The sequence below is a fragment of the Ambystoma mexicanum genome, chromosome 8 (assembly GCF_040938575.1).
Source record: "Ambystoma mexicanum isolate Mex_15411 chromosome 8, UKY_AmexF1_1, whole genome shotgun sequence".
NCBI classification, from domain to species: Eukaryota; Metazoa; Chordata; class Amphibia; order Caudata; family Ambystomatidae; genus Ambystoma; species Ambystoma mexicanum.
The window spans coordinates 1,101,333,835-1,101,354,561 of NC_090929.1; the positions used below are offsets into that span (position 1 = coordinate 1,101,333,835).

The 20,727-nt window shown below is 46.4% G+C and overlaps 1 protein-coding gene across 2 annotated transcripts in view; it reads left to right on the forward strand.

Annotated features, from left to right (window-relative positions):
- Window positions 1-20,727, forward strand: part of SZRD1 (SUZ RNA binding domain containing 1) — a 196,989-nt gene that overhangs the window by 128,744 nt on the left and 47,518 nt on the right. The window contains exon 2 of one of the 2 annotated variants that reach the window (XM_069611113.1): window positions 902-951. The exons of the other annotated variant lie outside the window; for it this stretch is intronic. Within the exon in view, the coding sequence (XP_069467214.1) occupies window positions 902-951 (50 nt within the window). The remainder of the gene's footprint in view (window positions 1-901; window positions 952-20,727) is intronic. 2 annotated transcript variants of the gene reach the window in all.

Genomic DNA, 20,727 nt, shown 5'->3' on the forward strand with positions numbered 1-20,727 from the left:
TCCCAGAGGATCAACCTTTGCAATTGGTATTTACAGCAGCTTCATTTTTGTATTTGAAGCCTATTATCCTTGTGCTGCAGTGTCAGAGAATAACATATATACGTTTGGCAAGAAAGCAAGAAGTCTGGACAACCCCTGCATCTTTGTTATGGCTGTTTGTATAACGTTTTATTTTGGGCGGCCATATCCACTGTAGTAGAAGAGCAGGTGCCACTACCAAAAGAAATGCCTAGCTTGTAGCTTCCAAAACTCCAGAAAGCTCTCGAGCAAGAGTCCCTTGAACCTACCACATGACTTGGAGCGTGGCCCGCTTCTTTGCATCTAGCGTAGTGCTCTGTAACACTACATACAGAACACTTGCAGAAATTGTGAGTGTTTCGGCTGTTGGAAGGCTTCATAGAAAGCCGACCTTGTGGGTATCTGGCCTTATAGAGCAACACGATTTTTTCCTGTGTAGTTCACTTCCTCTTGAAGTTTGCTCTACCTCGTCAAACTGGATGTGTTTATTCAGTGCGTAGATGGTACTTTTCATCTGGCCACAGTGCTTTGAGTGCCTTAAGTGTGAGTGATAGTGGAGACTGCGTGTCAAGTTTTGGGAGTGAAGGAGAGTAATATAAATAAATGCAGTAATGAGTGTAGACCTTGAAGATGCTGGAGCTGAAACAGTCACCGAAGACGCAACTTAATTTGTTTCTAGTTTTTGCTAAAACTGGTGTGTGTATCATTGTTGGTGAAGCTGTCATTCCTCTGGGCAAAGCAGATGCCTTCTTGAATCCAAAACGTGCTGCTTTGTCTATTGGTGCTACCTGCAACAGCTTGGTCTTACGCTCCCGAGATGTACAATGTGGTCTAGAAGAACGCAATCTAAGAGCGCTTTTCCATTCTCTATTTGGTTTCCTAGGAAATAGACAGAAGGTTGGAAAAAAAGCTGAAGATCACACAAAAGGAAAGGTAAGGCTTTCGGAGGCTTTCCGTGTCAACAGCGAGGCAGGAGCAAGCATGTTTTTTACGCTGTTTAACTACTCCTTCGAGGATGGTTAATGGAGGATAGCCAGTTGCCCTGCATTCCTTGTATGGATTCAGGGTAGGTTCAATTGCAAGTTACACATTTGTGGTTTACAGCGCAGGTTTGCTTTGTAGAACGAGTACATGGTAAACCTTTCTAGTAGGTTGTTCGCTTAAACATCATTCAGTAGCACGCTTAGTTTCTAAACTTAACCCTTTTCAACATTAAAGGTTGATTGGATGCAAGAAGCTTGGCCGGAAAATATAACCGCCTACGTTTTTATGCTTTTGATTTTGGGGGTTGCATGGTGGTGAGTGGAAGGCTTGCTGGAACTTGTGATTTGAGGGATATGTATATGTTATGACATCAGTATAAATGCTGATTTGCAAAAGCCTCATACAAGTATTGCTGTATCAATGTAGGAATTGCGGTTGCATGCCATGTCTGGATTATTACTGCTGCTAAGCATGTTTCATTGCAACACCTGCTAAGAACCATTTATTCTTTCAGCAGTGGATGTGACTGAACCTGCCCTCTTCCCGTATAATAAGCATTCCGACATGCATCCAAAAAGGTGCAGTAAAATCGAACTCAAAGGGTAGCATCCTGAAATTCCTGGTATCTGATCTGTCTACACTTTTTTCTATCCACATTATGTCCTTTTAATAGCAAATCAACTATGATCTGGCATTTAACTGATTAAGAAAACAAAAATGCAATTCTTTTCTAAGAGGGACTGACTTGACCATGGTGGCTGGAGATTAAAGATTACAGTAGACAGCCTCGTGCAAAAATACTGTGCTCTTATTGACTGCAATTGCACAGCCTGGTTGGGTGGGGAAGAGTCGAAAGATGTGGAGCACGTGCTGCGAAAATTGGGATGTACTGCTATCTCGCTATGGTCAGTATGTACTTTGGCAGCGTTGCTCAATGTCATGTTACAAATGGCACAACTATTCATTGGTCCAAAGATTACAATATACTGCACATGTGCTTGAATGTCTAGCTTGATAGTCTAAAAAAAGCAGCTTTGAATTTACAGGCATTTATGGAAGTTTACTTTAGTGTGTATATAGCAATTTCCAATGATTTGATCCAAACGTTGAACGCTGGTCCGTTTTGTCTCCTATATTATGTGTTTGCGCTTTGTCTCCCATACTGGGAACTAGGGTTTCCCCATAAGGTGCGAAGTTTAGTGCTAGTTTCCACAAACTAGACGATGTACATTTCTAGCTCTTACACAAGACACTACGGTCAGCAACACTGGTTTGTGGTTCTGTAAATGAAAGCACCAACACACTGAATTGTCTGCCTGAGTGCATTTTCTTTTTTTTTACTTTGATTTTAAATAATTTGGAGATGCTTAAGGAATAAGATTACTGTAGTCCTCGTATGTTTACATGAATTTTCTATTTGATATCTTTTTGGCTATACCCTCGCCTTTTAGTGTTTAGAAAACCTGTATCCAGGTATTACTTGTTGGGGCCTATACAACCTTTACAAGTTTACAGCCCTTCCCTTCTTGAATAGTCAACGATGATATAACTGTGAGCTGTAAATATTAAGTTTTATCTTCAGTAAACTGAAGTTAATTTGCCTTAGGATTTTGTCCTGATTCACATCTTTTTTTGTCTCATATTTTGAAGAGCTTAATATTGCATTTCTTGTATTCCAGGAAAGCAAGATATGCAGCATCCTGATATTTGCTTGTCGAGGATTGCATATACAAATGAATGTATTGCTTCTTATGCAAACCAATCCTTGATATGGAGGCGTTATCTGCTTTTGTTTGGTGTGGATTTTATCAGTGGCTTGTTTCATTTTTTTGGACTTTATGGAGTTAAACAGCAGTCTTCTGAGCAATCTTGGCATTTTGTTGTGTACATTTGTTTCATTCAGAAGATAGGTTTTTTGGAGTGAAATGATCAGCTATACAATGTTTTGGGTTAGTACCGTCCACTACATGGCTCAATTTGAACCCAGCAGAACAAAATGTCAAGGCATTACATTGCCTGACAGAATAGCTACACTGTGATGCATTGCTGTGAGGTAACTCGTCCAGTTGTAGTGACAAGCTAGATTTGGATTGCTTCTCAGCTTAAGAAATTAAGGCCCCAAAGTTCTGTGATATGAGCAATTCCGACTTTGATGCATACATAATCCTTTTTTTCAATGAAGGAGCACGTCTTTCCTTTGATTTGTGGGGAAGCCTCGGTTTGTGGTTCTCTTCTGAAAATCTCATCAGAAGCTAATGTCTGCATATTGGACTTTCAAAGCATGTAGTATCAAAGGACCCTCTTACACCAGGGTTCCCAGACCCACCTTGTGTCCAATGAGTATTTGCATATCTAAAAAAACGATCTACTTCCAAAACATAAAACTTGCATTTGGTGTAGGCAAAATTGTAAGTAAACATTACTTGTAATGAACGAGAGATCCCACCATGTTAATGTGCAAGAACGCCACACCCTAGTCCAGATCACCTGGCAGTAGAGCCACATCCATTTGCAATTTAGTTGTTTAAAGGCATTGCAGCAAATGTGGTAGTTTCACCTTATTTCGACAGGAGAATTGGTCAGTGATATATGGAACTTCAACACTTTCTTGGCACGGGGGAGCAAGGCAGGCTCCAGCAAGTAGGTATTGAAGGATCAAGTGCACATTCTGAGTTCAACCTTTCGGCTTGTAACGTTGAGCATTCTAGTATTCAATTACCCTTTTTTTTACAGTATGTTTAGAAGGTTCTAGCAAAGCTGTGTCTGGGAAATATTTCGACAAATGGGAGAATTTTTATTTCCATTGAGAAAGACCCCCCCTTTTACAAGGTAGCTGGGGATGGAATTGGGAGTGCTTCCTTAAATGAGTTGGGAAATGTATTGGTGGCAGCCTGTGGTTTTTTGATTTCTCAGCGTTAAAACAGTAAGTATATTCATCTCGTAAGCTCCTGGCAGATTCCACACCAGAGAATATTTCATATCACTAACCAATTACTTTAACTTTGCTGAAACACAGATGTTGCTATGCAAAGGAACATTAATCTTTTTGTGCACCTCAATACGCCTACGTCCCATTCTGTCCATCGGGATGCGATCAGAGCACTTCTTTAAAAGCATAAAAAATCCTTTGTCCTTGATTATTTTTACACGGCTACGGCACTTGACCTGAGCCCCGCCCTCCAGTCCTTTTCTGTGTGGTCGGACGCACTAGCATCACGGAATATTTTTCTTTGTTCCCTTGTCCCTCAATCCTGCTCCGGTTCCACGGTAATCTCTTCAGTCGGTGCTGGAGCGCCTGGGATTCGTATCCTGTTCATTCTGCGAACATCGTTTTGCGAGGGCGAATCCCCACACCCTTTGCATGAAGTGCCTAGGCCCGGAACGACATTGGGAATGCGGGCTTCTACTGCGACTCCCTCTCCGCCCAGGCACTCCCAACGGCGTCTTGTCAGGTTGGAGGACGTTTTTCAATGCATTCCTCCTCCGCATTTACAGCTCTTCATTGAAGAAAAAAGACGACCAGTAAGTTTATTCTTTTTCAGGACTCCTTCCCGGTGTCTTCTGGGTCTGGCTCAAGTGGCTCTGTTAACGTGGATATCCCTGAGGTGTCCTGCAAGGGTTCTAATGGGTGCACCGCAGTACCTTCCGAGGCCCCCTGTAGAGGGGCTGCCAAGACAAGATCTGAGGTTCCCATTTTGGGGGCTAAAGTTGGGCCCAGTTCTTGGTCAACCCTGAGTTTTCCACTCCTTGAACTAAGCGGACGGAGCGTCGGCTCAAGGTCCCTCTCAAGTTCCCTGGAGTGATCCCTAAACGTACCGGGGTCACTCCAGAAGGCTCCCCTTCTTGGGGCTACATCTTAGACCGTCAAGATTGAGGGGGGGGGGGCTGCAAGGGTCCTGGCCTCGTGGGGTGACTCCAAGCCTGGCCACAACACTGGTGTTACCAATCTTGCTGAGGGGGCTCAGAAGCTGGTCACAGACCAGAAGTCATCTTGTACCGGCTCTGCCGAGGTTCCCTTATTTGGGGCTAATTTCTAAATAGTCCCCATGGTGTCTCAAACACTCTAGATCTACTAGTACCGGTTCTGCCGAGGGTTCTTGTCTCGAGGCTAAGATGGCACATAAGACCCCTGACTCGCCTGAGGTGTCCACTTACTCACACCCATGATGCAGTTTGCCTCGGGTGTGGACAAAATGGCGGTCCAACGCCCACTGTCTGCAGCGGCCATTTTGACTACCTCTTACACCAACTTTCACCACGGCTGATCTGATGCTGAGGGGCCTGTTTTTGGGGCAGAGCAGCCTTTCCCACGTTTCGTGGACAATAGGAATCCTTTCAGCCCTCCAATGGATTGGCGTGCTCGGACTCGGCTGCCGCATAATGTCTCGCTCCCTCCTACGTCTAGGCCTTTGTCGATCCAGCTGGTGGAGGTCCATTTTGGCAGCCATTCCCATTGCATTCCTGGGGGTATGCCCCTTCCGAGCAGCCTCTGCCCACTCCAGTGCACAGGCCCTCATCTGAGGATATGTTTTTTGGAAAGTTGAAGACGCTTATGCATTCTGATCCTATGAAGGCATACTTTAAGGATTTTTTTTTTTTAGGGAAATGTACCCTGAACTGGCTCCTGTTCCAGCAATACCTATGCTGATTCCGGTTTCGCCACATCTTGTGGGGCGCCCCCCCCTACCCCCACCGCCTCCTTTCCCCAGCGGAAAATACTCTGATGGCTCCATCAAACCACTTAGTACCTGAGGCGCCATGTGCAGCGGACCAGTCCTCTGCTCCCACTTCACTGATGAGGCTCAGGCAGACCAGGACAGCGACTTTGACGACCGGGTTTCTGGATAGGATGGCGCTGCTAGACATCCCAATACCCTAGCCCCAGCTCCTCAGGAGGGGTATTTTCTGGAGCCTTCGCCTTGTCTCCACAGGAGCACACCAGCTTGTTCTGTCATGGCCGAGGCCTGTAAGGTATGGGATAAACTTCATACGGGGTAGCACCTTAACAAGAAAATACACTTGCTAGAAGCTGCATGCGTCTGAAGCCATATCCTTGTCTTCATGTCCGCTCCCTTCATCGGTGATGGCTGTGGCTATGCTTCAGTCAAAGCTGCCCTCTATATCTCCTACGGCAGCATCCCATATCCTTTCCAAGGAGGACCAGCTTCTGGATGCCATTGGGAAGGTTTATTCAAATTTGGTTTTTCAACTACATCAGGCTAATGTTGGTCTTAGCCTGGCTACTGCCAATGTAAAACTTTGGAAAGGGCTAGCTGAGTTCCAGTAATGCATTGCTGCGGATAGGCTTCATGACTTCAGAGGTCTTATCGAACGCCAGAGTTTTGGCACAAGATCTACTTGAGGTTGCGGTCTATCACGTAGACACTTCTGTTCAGACCTTATGGTGTGCGTTGACCTCTCCCGACAAGCGTGGGTGCATGCTACAAAGTTTTCAAAGGAAGTCCAGGACTAGGTGCTTGACCTCCCTGTTAGAGGGGAAAGAACTGTTTGACATGTCCACGGACGAGGAGCTGACAGTCATTGTCGGTCCTTGCAAAGACATCTGCAAAAGCACCTTACACTCAGTCGGGTCTCAGACAAGGTCCTTCTCTGGCTTTAGAGGGCTTCAAGACCGACTTGCATGCTACTCTGCCCTCAATGGCAGTCCCTGACATGTTCTCTGCCAGCTTCCTCCTCCACAGCATTGGGTGGTCTCTCTACCGATCAAACAAATGATCGGTCACACGAGACTCGGTTATGAGGATGATTTTCGTCTCATCTGGAGGCGTGGCAGACATCCCGAAAGACTGATGTGTTAGTCACTCGGGCAGGCTTTTGCTTGCCCTCCTCCCCGCCCGATCCCACCCTCCTCCTTCAGATTAGGACACCCTCCCTCAGAGCCAAGTTACAGAAGCTTCTTGACCGCAGGGCAGTGGAACCTGTTCCCTTTGGGCAGTGGTTTTACTCCAATCTGTTTAGTTCCCAAACCCAACCAGGCTGGCCTGCGCATTATCCTCGACCTCAAAGTCCAATCTCTTTCTACCCCAAGAGACATTCAAGATGAATATGCCAGGCCAGATGAAGTCCTCTCTCCGGAAGGACGATTGGCTCAGCGTAGTAGAGCTTCAGGATGCCTACATGCACATTCTGATTTGGAGCCTGCATCGAAAATATCTGTGGTTCTCTGTGGGAACAGAACACTTCCAGTATCGTGTGCCTCAGTTTGGTATACATGGTATACATGTTCTATCTTGCAGGACTTGCGTGTCCTTTATTGCAGCTTACCTGTCTACAGACAGTTGCTCTTTCACTGGCTAACCCTGTCATCAAGAGACCCTTTGCGGGATCTTTACACCATTTCCCACTGGTTCGTCCTCATACCAAATGGGACTTAAATATGGTCCTCAAAGCTTTATGCCATACACCCTTTGAACCAATGGCCACTACCGATCTCGGGTACTTTTCTTTGAAAGTTGCCTTTCTGATTGCGGTAACATTGGCAAGACGAGTAAGTGAGCTCCAAGCTCTTTCCATGGAACATCTGTTCCTCACTTTCCAGAAGGATAAGGTTGTGCTTCACTCCTGTTTGTTTGTTTGTTTTTTTTTTGTTTTTTTTCTGTCCAAGGTGGTTACTGATTGCCATTTAAACAATTCAATCTCTTTACCAGCCTTCTTCCCGAAACCAGCCTCTGATGCCGAGAGTTCTGCACAATTTGGACACTAGGAGAGCTATAAAGTTCTAACTTGATAGAACTAGTGATTTCAGAAACTCCTCAACTCTTGGTCACGTCAGGCGACCCAAAGTGGCAACCAGCTTCCAAAGCTTAAATTTCCTGCTGGATTGCATCATGTATTTCGGAGGCCTACAGGTCCTTCAGCCACTAAGGGTATCCACGCACATCTGGTCTGTGGCAAAGCAGCCGCTATTGCTTTTCAAAAGTACATTCCTTGGTAGTCGATGGCCAAGGCAGCTATGTGGGCCTCCCCATCTGCTTTCTGTCGACACTGTCTCAATGTGAGTTGCTGGGCTGATGCCCAATTTGGTCAGGCAGTTCTCAAGAACTTGTTCCATTCAGGGAATTTTCCATCCACCCATAATACCGGTCGTCGGTGTTTCGGGAATCTCCCACAAGTATGGAGGAAAGGGGCCAGTACATAGGAGTATGACAGTTACTCACCATAGCGGACTACCTTACTCTTAGTCCATAGTCCCCTTTCCTCCATACGCCCGCCATCCCCTCTAAAAATGATCCTCTCTTGCTAAATGGTCCTAGATCTGGCGATGGAAAAGGACTGAAGGGCAATGCGTGGGGCTGATAGCCGCATTTAAAAAAGACTGGTTTTGGGATTTTTAAAGTGTTCCGATCCTGTCCCGATGGACGGAATGTCCCACAAGTATGGAGCAAAGGGACTTGGGGTGGGGGGGTGTTGGGGGGGGGGGGGGGGTTGGAGTAGTCACTAATGTGAGTAACTTTGTCATTATCATAGGGCTGAAATCTGTAATTATAATATAGCTTTATAGATCTTCACCAAGGGCTGTACCGGGCGTTATGGGCTCTGAAGACCTCGTTAATATTTAACGAGGTATGAGGGACCATAACTCCAGTAGGTCCCGAGCTGCAGGATGCTATTTGAACACCCTCCGTGGTGCACCGAGGAAGTCTGGGCAAGGCTGCACGTTCCTTTATTGCAGACAAATATGCTAGAGGGCTGTTCCACATTACTAAATCATTCAGCTTCTCCTTCTCGCCAACTCCAAAAGCTTTCCCTGATAACCGACAACGCAGCCACATCACAGCCTTCAAAGGGCAGCTGCAGCGGCAAGACCACAGGTTGGCACCTGCAACTAAAATTGCGGGCTGTAATCAATCTGCAGATGACCAATCGCAAACGTCAAACACCTAAGGTGTTAATTATTTTTATAACTTGCTTAATACCAGGGACCAGTTTCTAAGCGTGAGTCTGGAATTTGAACCTGTTGCTATGCGTGGTCTTGCTTGCAAGACACACTCGTTGCCCCTGAGCTATCCTCCTGGTGCAGTAGCCATCTAGCTTCCATGGACTGTTCTGTTGTGTGGCCAGTTGCCTTAAAGTTGTGTACATATTACACTAATCTACAGAAACTGGGAGTTCATTTTTTAAAGTTATTGGTTATGTTCAAAAGGAAGGGTTTGGTATTTGGGATAGGTTGTGGTGAGGACACAAAGGGCTGTCCTCCATTCTCCCATGTTCTCCCTCCATCCTAGCCATCCCTAATGGCCGGGGTGACTGTAGGTACTACCCACATCTAGTTTACAATCTACAAACGCTAGCTGACTAGCGGTAAGGGCCTGAAGGCAGAAGCTGCCGTTACCTTTCGCCCTCTGGGACTTTGGGGTTCACTCATCTTTTCTCAAAATATAAAGTTTAATTCACTCCCCTTTCCCTGGTCTTGGTACTTCCCCCCCCCCCTCTAGTCCAATCCCCCCTGTCTCCCCACACATTCTGAACCTCTCTCCTGCCCCTCCTGATGTTACATTCACTCTCCCTAGCTCTTTTCCTTGCACCGACTTCTCTATGCTCGGTGCACCCTTCCTAACCTCTGCACCACACTCCCCTTTTTGCACAAAGCGCTCTGGGGGATATGGTGCCCTGCTTGTGCTCTCCTCCAGGGTTGTAGGTCCTGCTCGTGCTCTAACCCCTCTCAACCTACCTAATACTAACTATTCTCACACAGGCCCTCACTTCTCTCCTGAACCCTTTGCCTCTCACCCTTCTCCACATCCCTACTATCCTTGACTTCAGCACCTGTGACCTTTACACACACAATCTGGTATCATTCTACCCCACCAATAACTCGCCTGCCCTCTGGCACCAACTGTTCAGCACTCTGCTCCCCTACTTCAGTCTGCCTCCTGTCCTCCCCTTAGACCCCCTGCAACTCGCTCCAAGTTTCTCTTGCCTCCTTTTTCTACTGTGCCTCCTAATTCCATTCTCTCCCAAAGTGGCAGAGCTCACTTGACTGTGGACTAATCTGTATTTAACCTTTTCCCCCCTGGGGCTGACCTACACATGTTGAACCCTTTACATAAAGCCCCCCGCCCTCCCACTCCCAGCCCAGTTTTTCGATCTGTGGCTTTTCTGGCATGCGTCAGTCTGAATAGTTTTCCTTTCACTGGTGAGTGGTTTGGCTTTCTGGATCTCGGGGTGCTGTCTGTGTGCGATGGCTGTTCAAAGTCCATGTAAGTTGCCACATTTCAATTTTCTTTCATATGGTTCTGATCCAGGTTTTCTTAATTTCGAGTTGAACTTGTGCAAAAGAAAAGCGAACACTGATCAGTAAGGGTACTGGGAGTCCGTGTGACAAGGCCCATTGGTAGCCTGCATGGCACTTGGGGGAGTAATGGATGGGGGGGGCTCTCAACTTCCCCCCCCCCCCAGCTCTTCTGGTAGGCGTTTATGCCCCCTCAAAGGGCCATGGCCCTGACGCTGTTGCAACTGTGCTGCATCTTTCTGAACCAGCATGACAATACTTTGATGTTCCTCACAATTAGCTTGTCCCCCAGAAGATGTGTATGGAAGGTGATTTAGGATTTCCTAAAGTAACATTAGCACTGTGTGCAACCCTTCTTGCATTGATCTGAGGGGCCACTGACGTAGGGAGCCATGAAACGTGTAGGTAAATCACACTTCTCAGCACTGAAACTGTCTATTGTCCTAGCATGAACTCCCCGTTGGCCCAAAACTCGTCTCAAACTGTACTTTCCGATGAAGTTAGGAGGGTGGGGGACCTGTGGGGGGTAAGGGGGAATTTGAAAAACTCCTTCTGGTCCTTGCACTATCATTCCAGTTATAATCATTAGTCATATCCACAGAACTGCTGTTCATCTTTGCAGAGTAGGTCAAACTGTACATGTTAAAGCTGCCTCGCCATAGTCCAGACAAGAACCCATGTATTTGCCAGATCTTCACAAGGAGAAACTGCCCGAGTTAAGCAACCAAGTTTCTTGCTTGTTGGCATCAAAGGTCTTCCCATGCTTCTCTTGTGATCTGGTAAGCCTGAAGTTCTCCATCAGAGCACTAGTCTCGTCCACTGGTTGTTGATTGGCAGACTGGCTCTTCCACCAGTGCCATCTTCTGGGCCCATTGTGAAGTTAACCCAGAGCAGTCTTGCCACCTGCTCTGCCAAAACACTACATGATCACCTGCTATTGCAGAACAATATCCCCTCTCCAGGACAAGAGGGGAAGCGCCTAGAGTACTGCTGGGGTAATGTTAAAAACAAAATCCAATTGCTTGGTTTTGTACAACATCCCCAGACTATGGGCTAGTGCCTCTCCTGTTTTCAAAACTAGAGCGGGGGGGACACAGGAACATAATCAGCCTTATGAAAAAATTCCAGGGCATAAGGGGAGGCTCTGAATTGAATGGGATGACAAATCTATACTATTTGATCCCTTTTTATGGCCAGATGCAAGGTTACCTGGTGTAGGCTATGCAGTCGGCTAACTGATGGGTATTAATTTAGATTTGCAATCTTCCCTTTTAGAAGAACCATGACTCTTTGGCAAGGAAATGAGAATTAAATTCCTGTTTGGCCATTTTGCCAGGTGCAGGTTGAAGCAGAAATCCACTTCCTCATATGCCCAAATTACGTCTACCCTGCCTTTCTTTAAAGCATGTAGAATTAGACGGTGCACTACTGTGCTAATTTATCGAATAGCTGACTTTTTGGTTCATTACCTTCAGTCAATAGAGACGAAGGATCTTTGTCGAATAGAGACGAAGGATCTTTGTCGAATAGAGCCAAAGTCTTTCCAACATCTATATAGGCAGAAAGGGTGTTTTGGACAGGGAGTTCCTTGGTGTAATGAGTCCTTGTCTCTCCCAGTGAGGTCCTACTTGGCCAGACCCTTGGGAAGGGGTCTTGCTTTGCGGGCTCACCTCACTATCCTCGGGTGTCTCTCCCTTCTGGGAGAAGGGACGAATGATCCAGATTGGTCATAAAACAATTATGCACTGTGACAAGTCAGCATGTCCTAGCCATATTAATAATCTTTCTAGGGCTGTCTTTGCCATTCCAGGGCAGTTACTGGAGGTATTGCCTATGGGTAAGCACTGTAAATGGGATCAGGGGGAGGAGGGAGACCTGGTACACTACTCGCGCCCCCCCTCCCGATTGGGACTGTATTTGTACAATATAAAGCTCCTAGCGGGAGTAGGATTGAGGCTGGTTCTGCTCTACAACACTCGGTGAATGCTCTACTGTAAACAAAATATATAAATCTACTTTAAAAGCATGAATCCTATAAAACATGTATTAAAAAAATAAATAAGTTATGACAGGTTTTTTCGCTCCATTAAAGTCACCCAACTTTATTGGCCAGTATTTTCCAAGCTTCATCAGACCAGAGACCTACAGTGCTATCAACATCCCAACTGTCCACTATACAGTAATTACAACTTTGTACATTGCAGATTGGTAATGGTGTACTGAAGAGCTGCTTCTTGTTCAAACTTCGGTACATCCACGGTGATCTTGCTATGCTACTCTCTAAACTAGTTGTAAACTTACAAATAAAACAAATGTCGATGCAACCGTGCTTTGGCGAAAATATTATGGGTACAGAACAATCATCCTTGTCCCTAATAGTTCATCTTGGGCCTTCATCCGGATCAAATTCACTAATTGGTTCATCAATCCACCCCTCTCTTGTATTCTTGCTCACCACGTTGAGGACATGTCACTTGCCTATGCCTAGTACGAACAAAACAAAAATTAGAAGCAAAACAATTATATCACCACTACCCTCTTTGCACAAAAAAAGTACATGTGAACAGAACCAGACTCAACACTTTTTCAGTGTACTGCAGCCACATCTCATTCAGGATGCAGCATTCTTAATGCGTCCCTTTTAATTGGTCTGATCATTCCTTCTGCATCTCAGCAACAATCTTGAACTTTTTTTTTTAATAGTCAACAGTTGGATGTTGAGAGCTGTAGATCTCTGGTTTGACGAAGCTTGTAAAATATTGGGTAATAAATGTTGAGTTTAAGACACAGCAATGCTAACCTCTGTTCTGATTTTGCTGTATTTTTAACATGATCTATAGGCTTTGATTATGCCTTTTGTATAAAAATGTCTTATTACTATGGATAATTATGTAGATGTATATATTTTTGTATTCAACTTGGTTTGGAGAATTTGAGTGGTAGAGCGGAGCCAACAGCACTAATCTTACTCCGAGTATTGCCTAGTGCCACAGTGTAGTTTCTGATTCTCTTAGATTCCTTCTGGATAGAACACCCTTCTGGGTGAATGTTGCTGTCTATTTTGTCGAGGTGCGGGCGGATTCTCTTTAGAAGTGAGGGCAGAGTTGGTTAGCTCAAAGATCGAACAAGCATGAACTATCGCTTTCCTGTTTTGGATGGGTGCAGTTAAGTGTTCCACATGATCATTTACAACAACAAAAATGGATAGATAAATGTAATACAAGGAGAAATCCAGCAATCCCATACACTTCAATAACTTAAACAAAGATGGACATCTGTGGTGTTCACCTACTCAGCATCATAACACAATGAAACCGTTGCTATTATACTGTGAAGGCAACTAGACTAACTGATCTTGGCCTGTAGGCCTGTCCCCATGTCGGTTGACCTGAATAAACTTGTAACATTGTCAACAATTAATTGTCAAGACTGCACATATTAAGTTCATTATTAAGCACAGGTTTTAGTGCCTTTCACTCCCAATCTCCAAATCCTACAATCCCGCATGATTGTTTAAAACGCACATTTTTAGCAAGTATGGACTGTATTAAGCAAAGTTAAGTATGCACACATCTGCTTTGTAAAATGGTGCCATAAATTCTCCTAGCGGAGTGACCAAAGTGGGGTGATCGATGCGCTCATTATAATTAAGTGGACGTGAACAGTTCTGCACTAGAGGAAGTTCAAAGTGTATGCACACATAATAGGTGTTAGAAAGGGATAGTAACAGGATGGAGGGGAGGTTAGGCAAACGGCCTATAAAGAAAAGTGAGAAACAAAGCATCCGATGGAGGTCAAACACGTGCAATAATCCATAGGACTTGGAACCATGGGCTTGCTGCTCGTACGTACTGCCGAGTTATTCTGTATGGTCTAGTTAGTGCCCATCTATCTGCATCCACATTTCCACGTAACAGATGATTGGCTCATAAATTGCACCAAAACATAATCCGAAAACCACAAAGCTGTTTGTAGGTGGGGGAGCAGGTTGTAACATTTGCACCTTTATGCTCTTATCATAGAAGGATAAGAGGTGGTGCGAGGTATCCAACTTGTATTACTCTTAGCCTGATCAGCTGGCTTCTGCCAGAAACATTTTAAAGTTATAATCCAGTAGTTCCACCAATGCATGATTCGTGGCTTGGTCAGACCATTACGTTTTACAAGATCTTCAATAATTAACCAAGAAAAGTCAGAACCAGTAATATCTTGTTAAGCCCCTTAAGAGTATTGGCCCTGAAATGTGCACACTTAAAATTTTACAAATTCGTAACCAATATTTGTTTCAAAAAGTTCATTTGATTTTCAAATAGCATGTGCGTCAAGGAGCATGAACTAGGGCAGACCCAACCTCCATACCAGAAGATTTTTGGAATATAGTACCACACCGTACGGTATTAAACTTTGCCACATCAGTTTCCAGCCTCCACCATCTAAAGTCACGTTAAGCCACTGTTCCTGGAAAAATCTACTTGCCATGTATAGCACCTGGAAAAAATGTAAGGTACTTGGACAATACTGCATGCGCCAGCCCTATTAGGCATACCTCGAGTGATGGAGCCCTTCACAGTATCCACTTATCTGAAAAAAAAAAAAAACCTTAGATGCATGCTAGAATGGAACCTATCACTCTCCCAACAGATCAACTACTTTTCCAGAACCTACTTCTGCCACCTACGCATCCTCGGGCAACTTCCTGTACCTCACCTACCAACACTAAATCTCTATCATTGCCATCCTCTCCCGCTTAAATTATGCAAACAGCCTCTATCCATGCGCCCCTGCATTCCAGCTCAGGAAACTCCAAACGCTGCTGCCAGTCTCCTCATTGGCCTCTAGAGAACATCTCAGCCCTGCACTACGTGTTGCATTGGCTCCCTAGCTGTCAAACTAAAGTGATGTACATTGCTATGTGCCCTCCACAACTCCATACCCAAAGTCCTCCAGGATAAACGTGTACTCTCAGCCCACCAGAAAACTGTGCTCTTCTCATTATCCCCGATTACAACTCTGCTAGATTGAAAGGTCCCCTCTCATACAAGCCCCACCATCTAACTTCATTCCCCACATCCGCCGCATTGATGAATGTTTTCATGTCCCCCAAAACCTGGCTCTTCTTGTACAACACCATAGCCTTTTACGCAAACGCCAGTCTCGCGGTGTATGCAGCACCAGATCTGCGTGAAATTACCGAATGGAAAAGTCTGAGTCCCAATAGTTTGGCACCTATTTGTTTGCATATATATGTGGGGGGAGACTCCCCAAAGCCCCCATCTTACCCCTATACATTTTTATTAACTTTACCCCCACACTGTGTGGGTATAGATGGGTATAGATATAGGTCAGCCTTTTGTGCTTCAGACTTTTTGCCCCCGGTCATTTTGTTCTATTCCCGCAACACCACCAAGCTGTTGCTGCAGCCTGCCTTGTACACATCGATCACTGGAAGCCTGTTGAACACACCCTTGGATGGATGCCAGCTGGGCCTGCCTTACACAAATCTGTAAAAATCCCATCCACAAACCCAACACCCCACCCCTGGCAAATGCCAACTGTTCATGTTGCCCTGCCCTGCTAATGCAACCAGAGTCCACGCTTTGCACATGATCAAACATTGGCTTTAGAGCATTTACGCTTTAGGTTTAGCCTGCCCTGTTGCTCTACGATACAGGCTGGCAGCCTCCATTGCACTTAGAACTACTTAGGTTAGCTACTTGGTATACCCTTTGATTAACATTTATGAGATACTTGCAATGCGCCTATACACAATGCGTTTCAAGGTACAAAGACCAGGGGTGGGTCAGGGATGACAAACTGTCCTAGGCCTTGTGACATTCGGATCGTGCAAGTGCAGTAACAAGTGCGGGGGGGAGAGAGAAGGGGTGGTGGAGGGCTGACCAGGGCAGAAGGGCCTGTGAGGAAGCGAGTGCCAGGGGAGACCAAGTGGACGGAGCTGGGGTAAATCAAGGTAAGGGGCTGAAGGCCCAGCCACCTTAGTCCCAGGGGAGGGGGGCCCTGGAAGGGCAGGTTTAGGGTGAAGGTCTGGGGGGAGTCAGGGGAGATCAAGAACAGCGGTAGACTGGACGAAAGGGAGGGAGGGGGGGGCTGCTGCCATGTACGTCTGAAGAAAGCAGGCAGCTGTTCAAGAGGCAGACTGTGACATTGGCAAGGGAAAAGGAAGGTCTTGAGAGGATTGTAGAATTTATGGAGATCCGGCTCAAGTCTGAAGGGGGGGTGGGGCAGGAAGGCCCTTCCAAAGGGAGGCAGCTGTGGAGGAGCGAGCTACCTACACTATGCTTGGAGAAGTATCTGATCTGCAGACAGTTGGAGCCAGAAGACCTAAGGGCTCTAGCAGAAAGGTATTTTGGGAAATTGAGTTGGATGTAGCGTGGTCCCATGCCCCAGTAAGCCTTGTAGATGAAGCATAGGGTCTTGAACTTGATCTGCAAAGCAACTGGGAGCCAGTGGAGAGATTGTATGGCTGGAGAGATGCGGTCCCTGGGCTTGAGGCCAAGGATAAGTCTCAGTCCTTTTCTGGATTAGTTGAAGGGGGTGAAGGGATGAGTTGGCTAGATTGAGGAAGAGGCTGTTTGCAGTAGTCCAGCCTGGAGTGGACCAGAGCTCTTGAAACATTGTTTCTGGGGGAAGGTGAGGAAAGGGAGAATGCCTGGGGAGGGGCAACTGAAAGTGGGCCTTCTTGGCAAAGTCTGTAATGTGAGGAGTCGACACTGATTTTTTGGAGAACTTGGAAAACCTGTAAGTCTTTAAAGGTAACCAGGCTATTGCACTTAGAGTCTACCAGAAACTAGGATAATGGAATTCTCCATCTCCCCTAGAAGATATTCTAGGACAACGAGTCGACTGCACGTGGGCATTATGGGCAGACTAACCACATGTCAAACCAATATTACCTATGAAGGTAGCTGGCTTCGCTTCCCACAGACGATAGGACACAGCGACATCAAAGTTGAGCTCCATCTGAGCTCAAGGCATGTATAAACGCACCACTTTGGTGAACATCTGCTGCAGGCACAGCTGTTTAGCCACTCACTTTAGAATGCATCTATGATTATGACAAATTCAGTGTAGCTGGTAACCTTTTTTTGCACTGAAACTCAAGACTTGCTTGAGCGTCTTTGCCATTAGAAATCAGTGACCACCTATGACTAATTTCGTTGTAGCTGGGAACATATTGTGTCTCCTGCACTAGTACTCTGTTTTGACCTCCCTCAGCACCAGTGCACATGCCTCTCCTCTTGGGTTGCTTACTGGAGCCTATCCAGCCCCCTAATTCATAATCCTGGCCAAATGCATATTAATCCTCCACTGAGAACTTTCCCCAGACCTGGACTTGGGACCCAGAGGACGTTTCTACCACACAGCGCATTGAGGCCATACAAAGGAGGGAAAAGGGCAATATATAAATTACTAAAATGCAAAAAAGTAGCAGGCTCCCCTCTCTCGAAAGAACATGCCATGATGACCTGTTCTGTGCTTTTTACCCACGGTGAGTCTGTAGCCATCACTTTTATCTCACTGTACTTTTTACAAAGGAGGAATGTCTATTTACAGAAGGGCAGTCCAGCACCGAAATGCCAGGCAAACCTTTGAAGAAAGAGCACCAACAGCAACCCCATACATGTATTTCAGCCTTGTTTGGGCCTAATCAGTGAGGTGGAGCTGTGCCTCTCAGAGCACAGTGAGCAAGGGGTCCACGTCTGGGTTCCCCCAGGTAACTTAGTGTGACCAACCCCAATTTCCTTGCAAAAAAGATAGCAGGTGCCCCTTTCTCATTACAATGCACTCCTATGTCCCGTCCCCTTTCCTCCATACTTATGGGACATCTCTCCGTCCTGTGGGACGGGACTGGAGCACTTTGTAAAAAGCATCCAAAATGTTTTCAAAAATGTTTTTTCCTCTTTCTTGCGCTGGCCCGGCATGTGGCCGTAACCCCGCCCACCTTGGCTCCGCCCTTCACACCGCCCATCAGTCCTTTTCTCCGCTCGTTCGGGACTGGACACACTTGCATCCTTGGAAGATTTTCTTTCCTTTTTTCCTCTCTGGCTCTCGCTAGTGATCGTGTACTAGTCTGTATGTTGTTCAAACTAGACTTTCCAGATTGTTTATCGTATCACTGACGCTTCGCGAGGGCGGATCCCCATCCTCATTGTTAGGCAGAAACCTGTGGAGTTCCCTCTGGGACCACTGCAAAAGATTTAGGACTACAGGTGTTTGGCAGTAAACCCACTTGGTAGCAGTCTGTACCACACAGATTCACTTGGTAGCTGTGGCTGAGCAGTCAGACTTCCCTCAAGAAGAGTTAACTAATAGTAAGCAATTCAAAAACATGGTCACTAAAAGATAAACACTCCCTTAAAAGAATATTAGACAAGTCTTAAGTAAAGTCCCACTTATTTTCAGACAGCGGTGAGTGCTTAATGTAGATGGCACTCTAATAATTCATTTTTAAAGGGAGAGAAAAGCAGCGAATAAATTGCAACAGATCCAACACATTTTCACGAACACAAAGAGGGAGGAAGGCAAAGTAACACTAGGAATTCAGTCAGTAGGCCGGATCCGCTTAAGAGGATCCAAACGAAAGGTGTCCAAGGTCACACGGTTGCAGTGCACAAAAGTCTTGTAACGGTTCAAAAAGGAGTTGGATCAAAGAGAGGGACCAGTTAGAGGGTCAAGGCGGCCAGCCCAGTCCAGATGGTTAAGGAGTTATTACCTTGTAGCAATCTTTAGAAAGGGAGGCCTGGCGGACAGGGTACCTTAAAGAGGTGAGAACACTCCAGCGGGGGCAGTTGTTCCTGGCAGCGGATGCAAGTCGGTGCTTCGTCCGGGGGAAGAGAGGATCTCATCGGGGAGGAAGACGGGAGTCTGTTGCACTGCCAGGGAAGAAACCAGCTGCGGAGTTTCTCAGGTACAAGGAGCGGTACGCTGATTCGCGGTTCAGTGGTGAGTGGCTATCCGGCTGCCGGGGTGCTTAGCACGGGCAGTTCGACCACAAACCGGTCTGGTGTGCGAAGAAAGAAGGTAAACTGGTTGTGCCCACCAGTCGGGGGAAGAAGCCTCTCCAGCCGGGAGATCTGTCGTCAGGAAGTGGTGAGTCGGTTCCGCAGGGCTCCACCGGTGGTGTCGTCGTGGTAGGTCGCCTCAGCTTCTCCCTCGTCGGATTCTCGGGTCCTGTGGCGACTTCTAAAGTTCCAGTCCCCAAAGCCCTGCTTTTATGCAGCACGCCCCCATTCACTCAGCCTAGCTGTCACTCAAACATGCTAAGTGGTGAGCCGGCCGGCTCACCACTTGGGCCATTCACACGAGTGCGACTTGAGTTACCAAGGTAACTCGGTCCAGGGTGCCTAAACCCCCTCCCACACTCCCTGTGGTACCCAGACAGAGTGGCACCACTTTTGGAGGCTTCTGTGGAGAAGCCAGCCAAAAGTGGAACAAAGGGCTCGACTTGGGTTGGAGTCACAGAAGAGAACACAAATGCCATTTTAGAATAGAGTCCTGGCAAAAAATACCAACCAGCGAATTAATATTAAATAAATAAACCGGTGGTATGTTCGAGGCTATGAGAATTGAATAATTAAAGTTGGTAGCCTCGAACAATGGAAAAATCCCATAGGGATATATTCGCGGTCGAAATATAAAAAGTAGTATCCACTGCCACCAGCCAAAACGCGATATGGGGGGACGGAGACGTGCTCCCTCGACTAACAGACCCCAGGGCAATCTAATTGCCCCGACCAGTACGTCCACAATATGATGGTTTGTACTGGTTTCTGTTCATAATTTGGGACTAGTAAAGCCAATGGTGACTTTACATGCCCCAGGAGACAGTAGTCAGTCCCAGGGTATGGAGTCCATGGTGGGGTGTCACTATGACACCCCTGTGTCACTGCACGGAGGGTGCTGTGTAACACACATAGTAAAAAACACATGACACCCTATGGAGTAAAGGAACCCATAGCCCATAAAACACTAACAGTCAAAGGAACACCATGAATCATGTCCAAGAGTGGGGAAAAAGAGTCTCACTCTTGGCAGGAGAGAAAAAACAAACTCCAGAAATCCAGCAAAGCTGCTGGGGGACTCACTAGGTTAGGAAATTCAGCCTAAACAGAGAATTCTCCCTAAAACTCATTGTTTAGAGTGCTTGTGTCTGGATCACTGTTGGGAATCCTGTTTTTTCTGCGACTCCCTTTCGGTCCGGGCACTTCAGCGTTGGTTGGAGCGGTGGGAGGTGTTCTGACGAACTCCTTCACATTTTCAGGCGTTCATTGATGAAAAGAAGAAACGCCCGGTAAGTTCTTTACTTTTCAGAGCACCCCGGCCGGGGATACCTTCCCAGGTTCCTCTCGGGCCGGGAGGAACGTGGATTGCTCCGTCACCGGGGTCCGCCCTGAGGTGCCCGTTGGGCCTAATAATTGTACTGGAGTTTTCTCAGAGGGTCTCCGTAAGGTGCC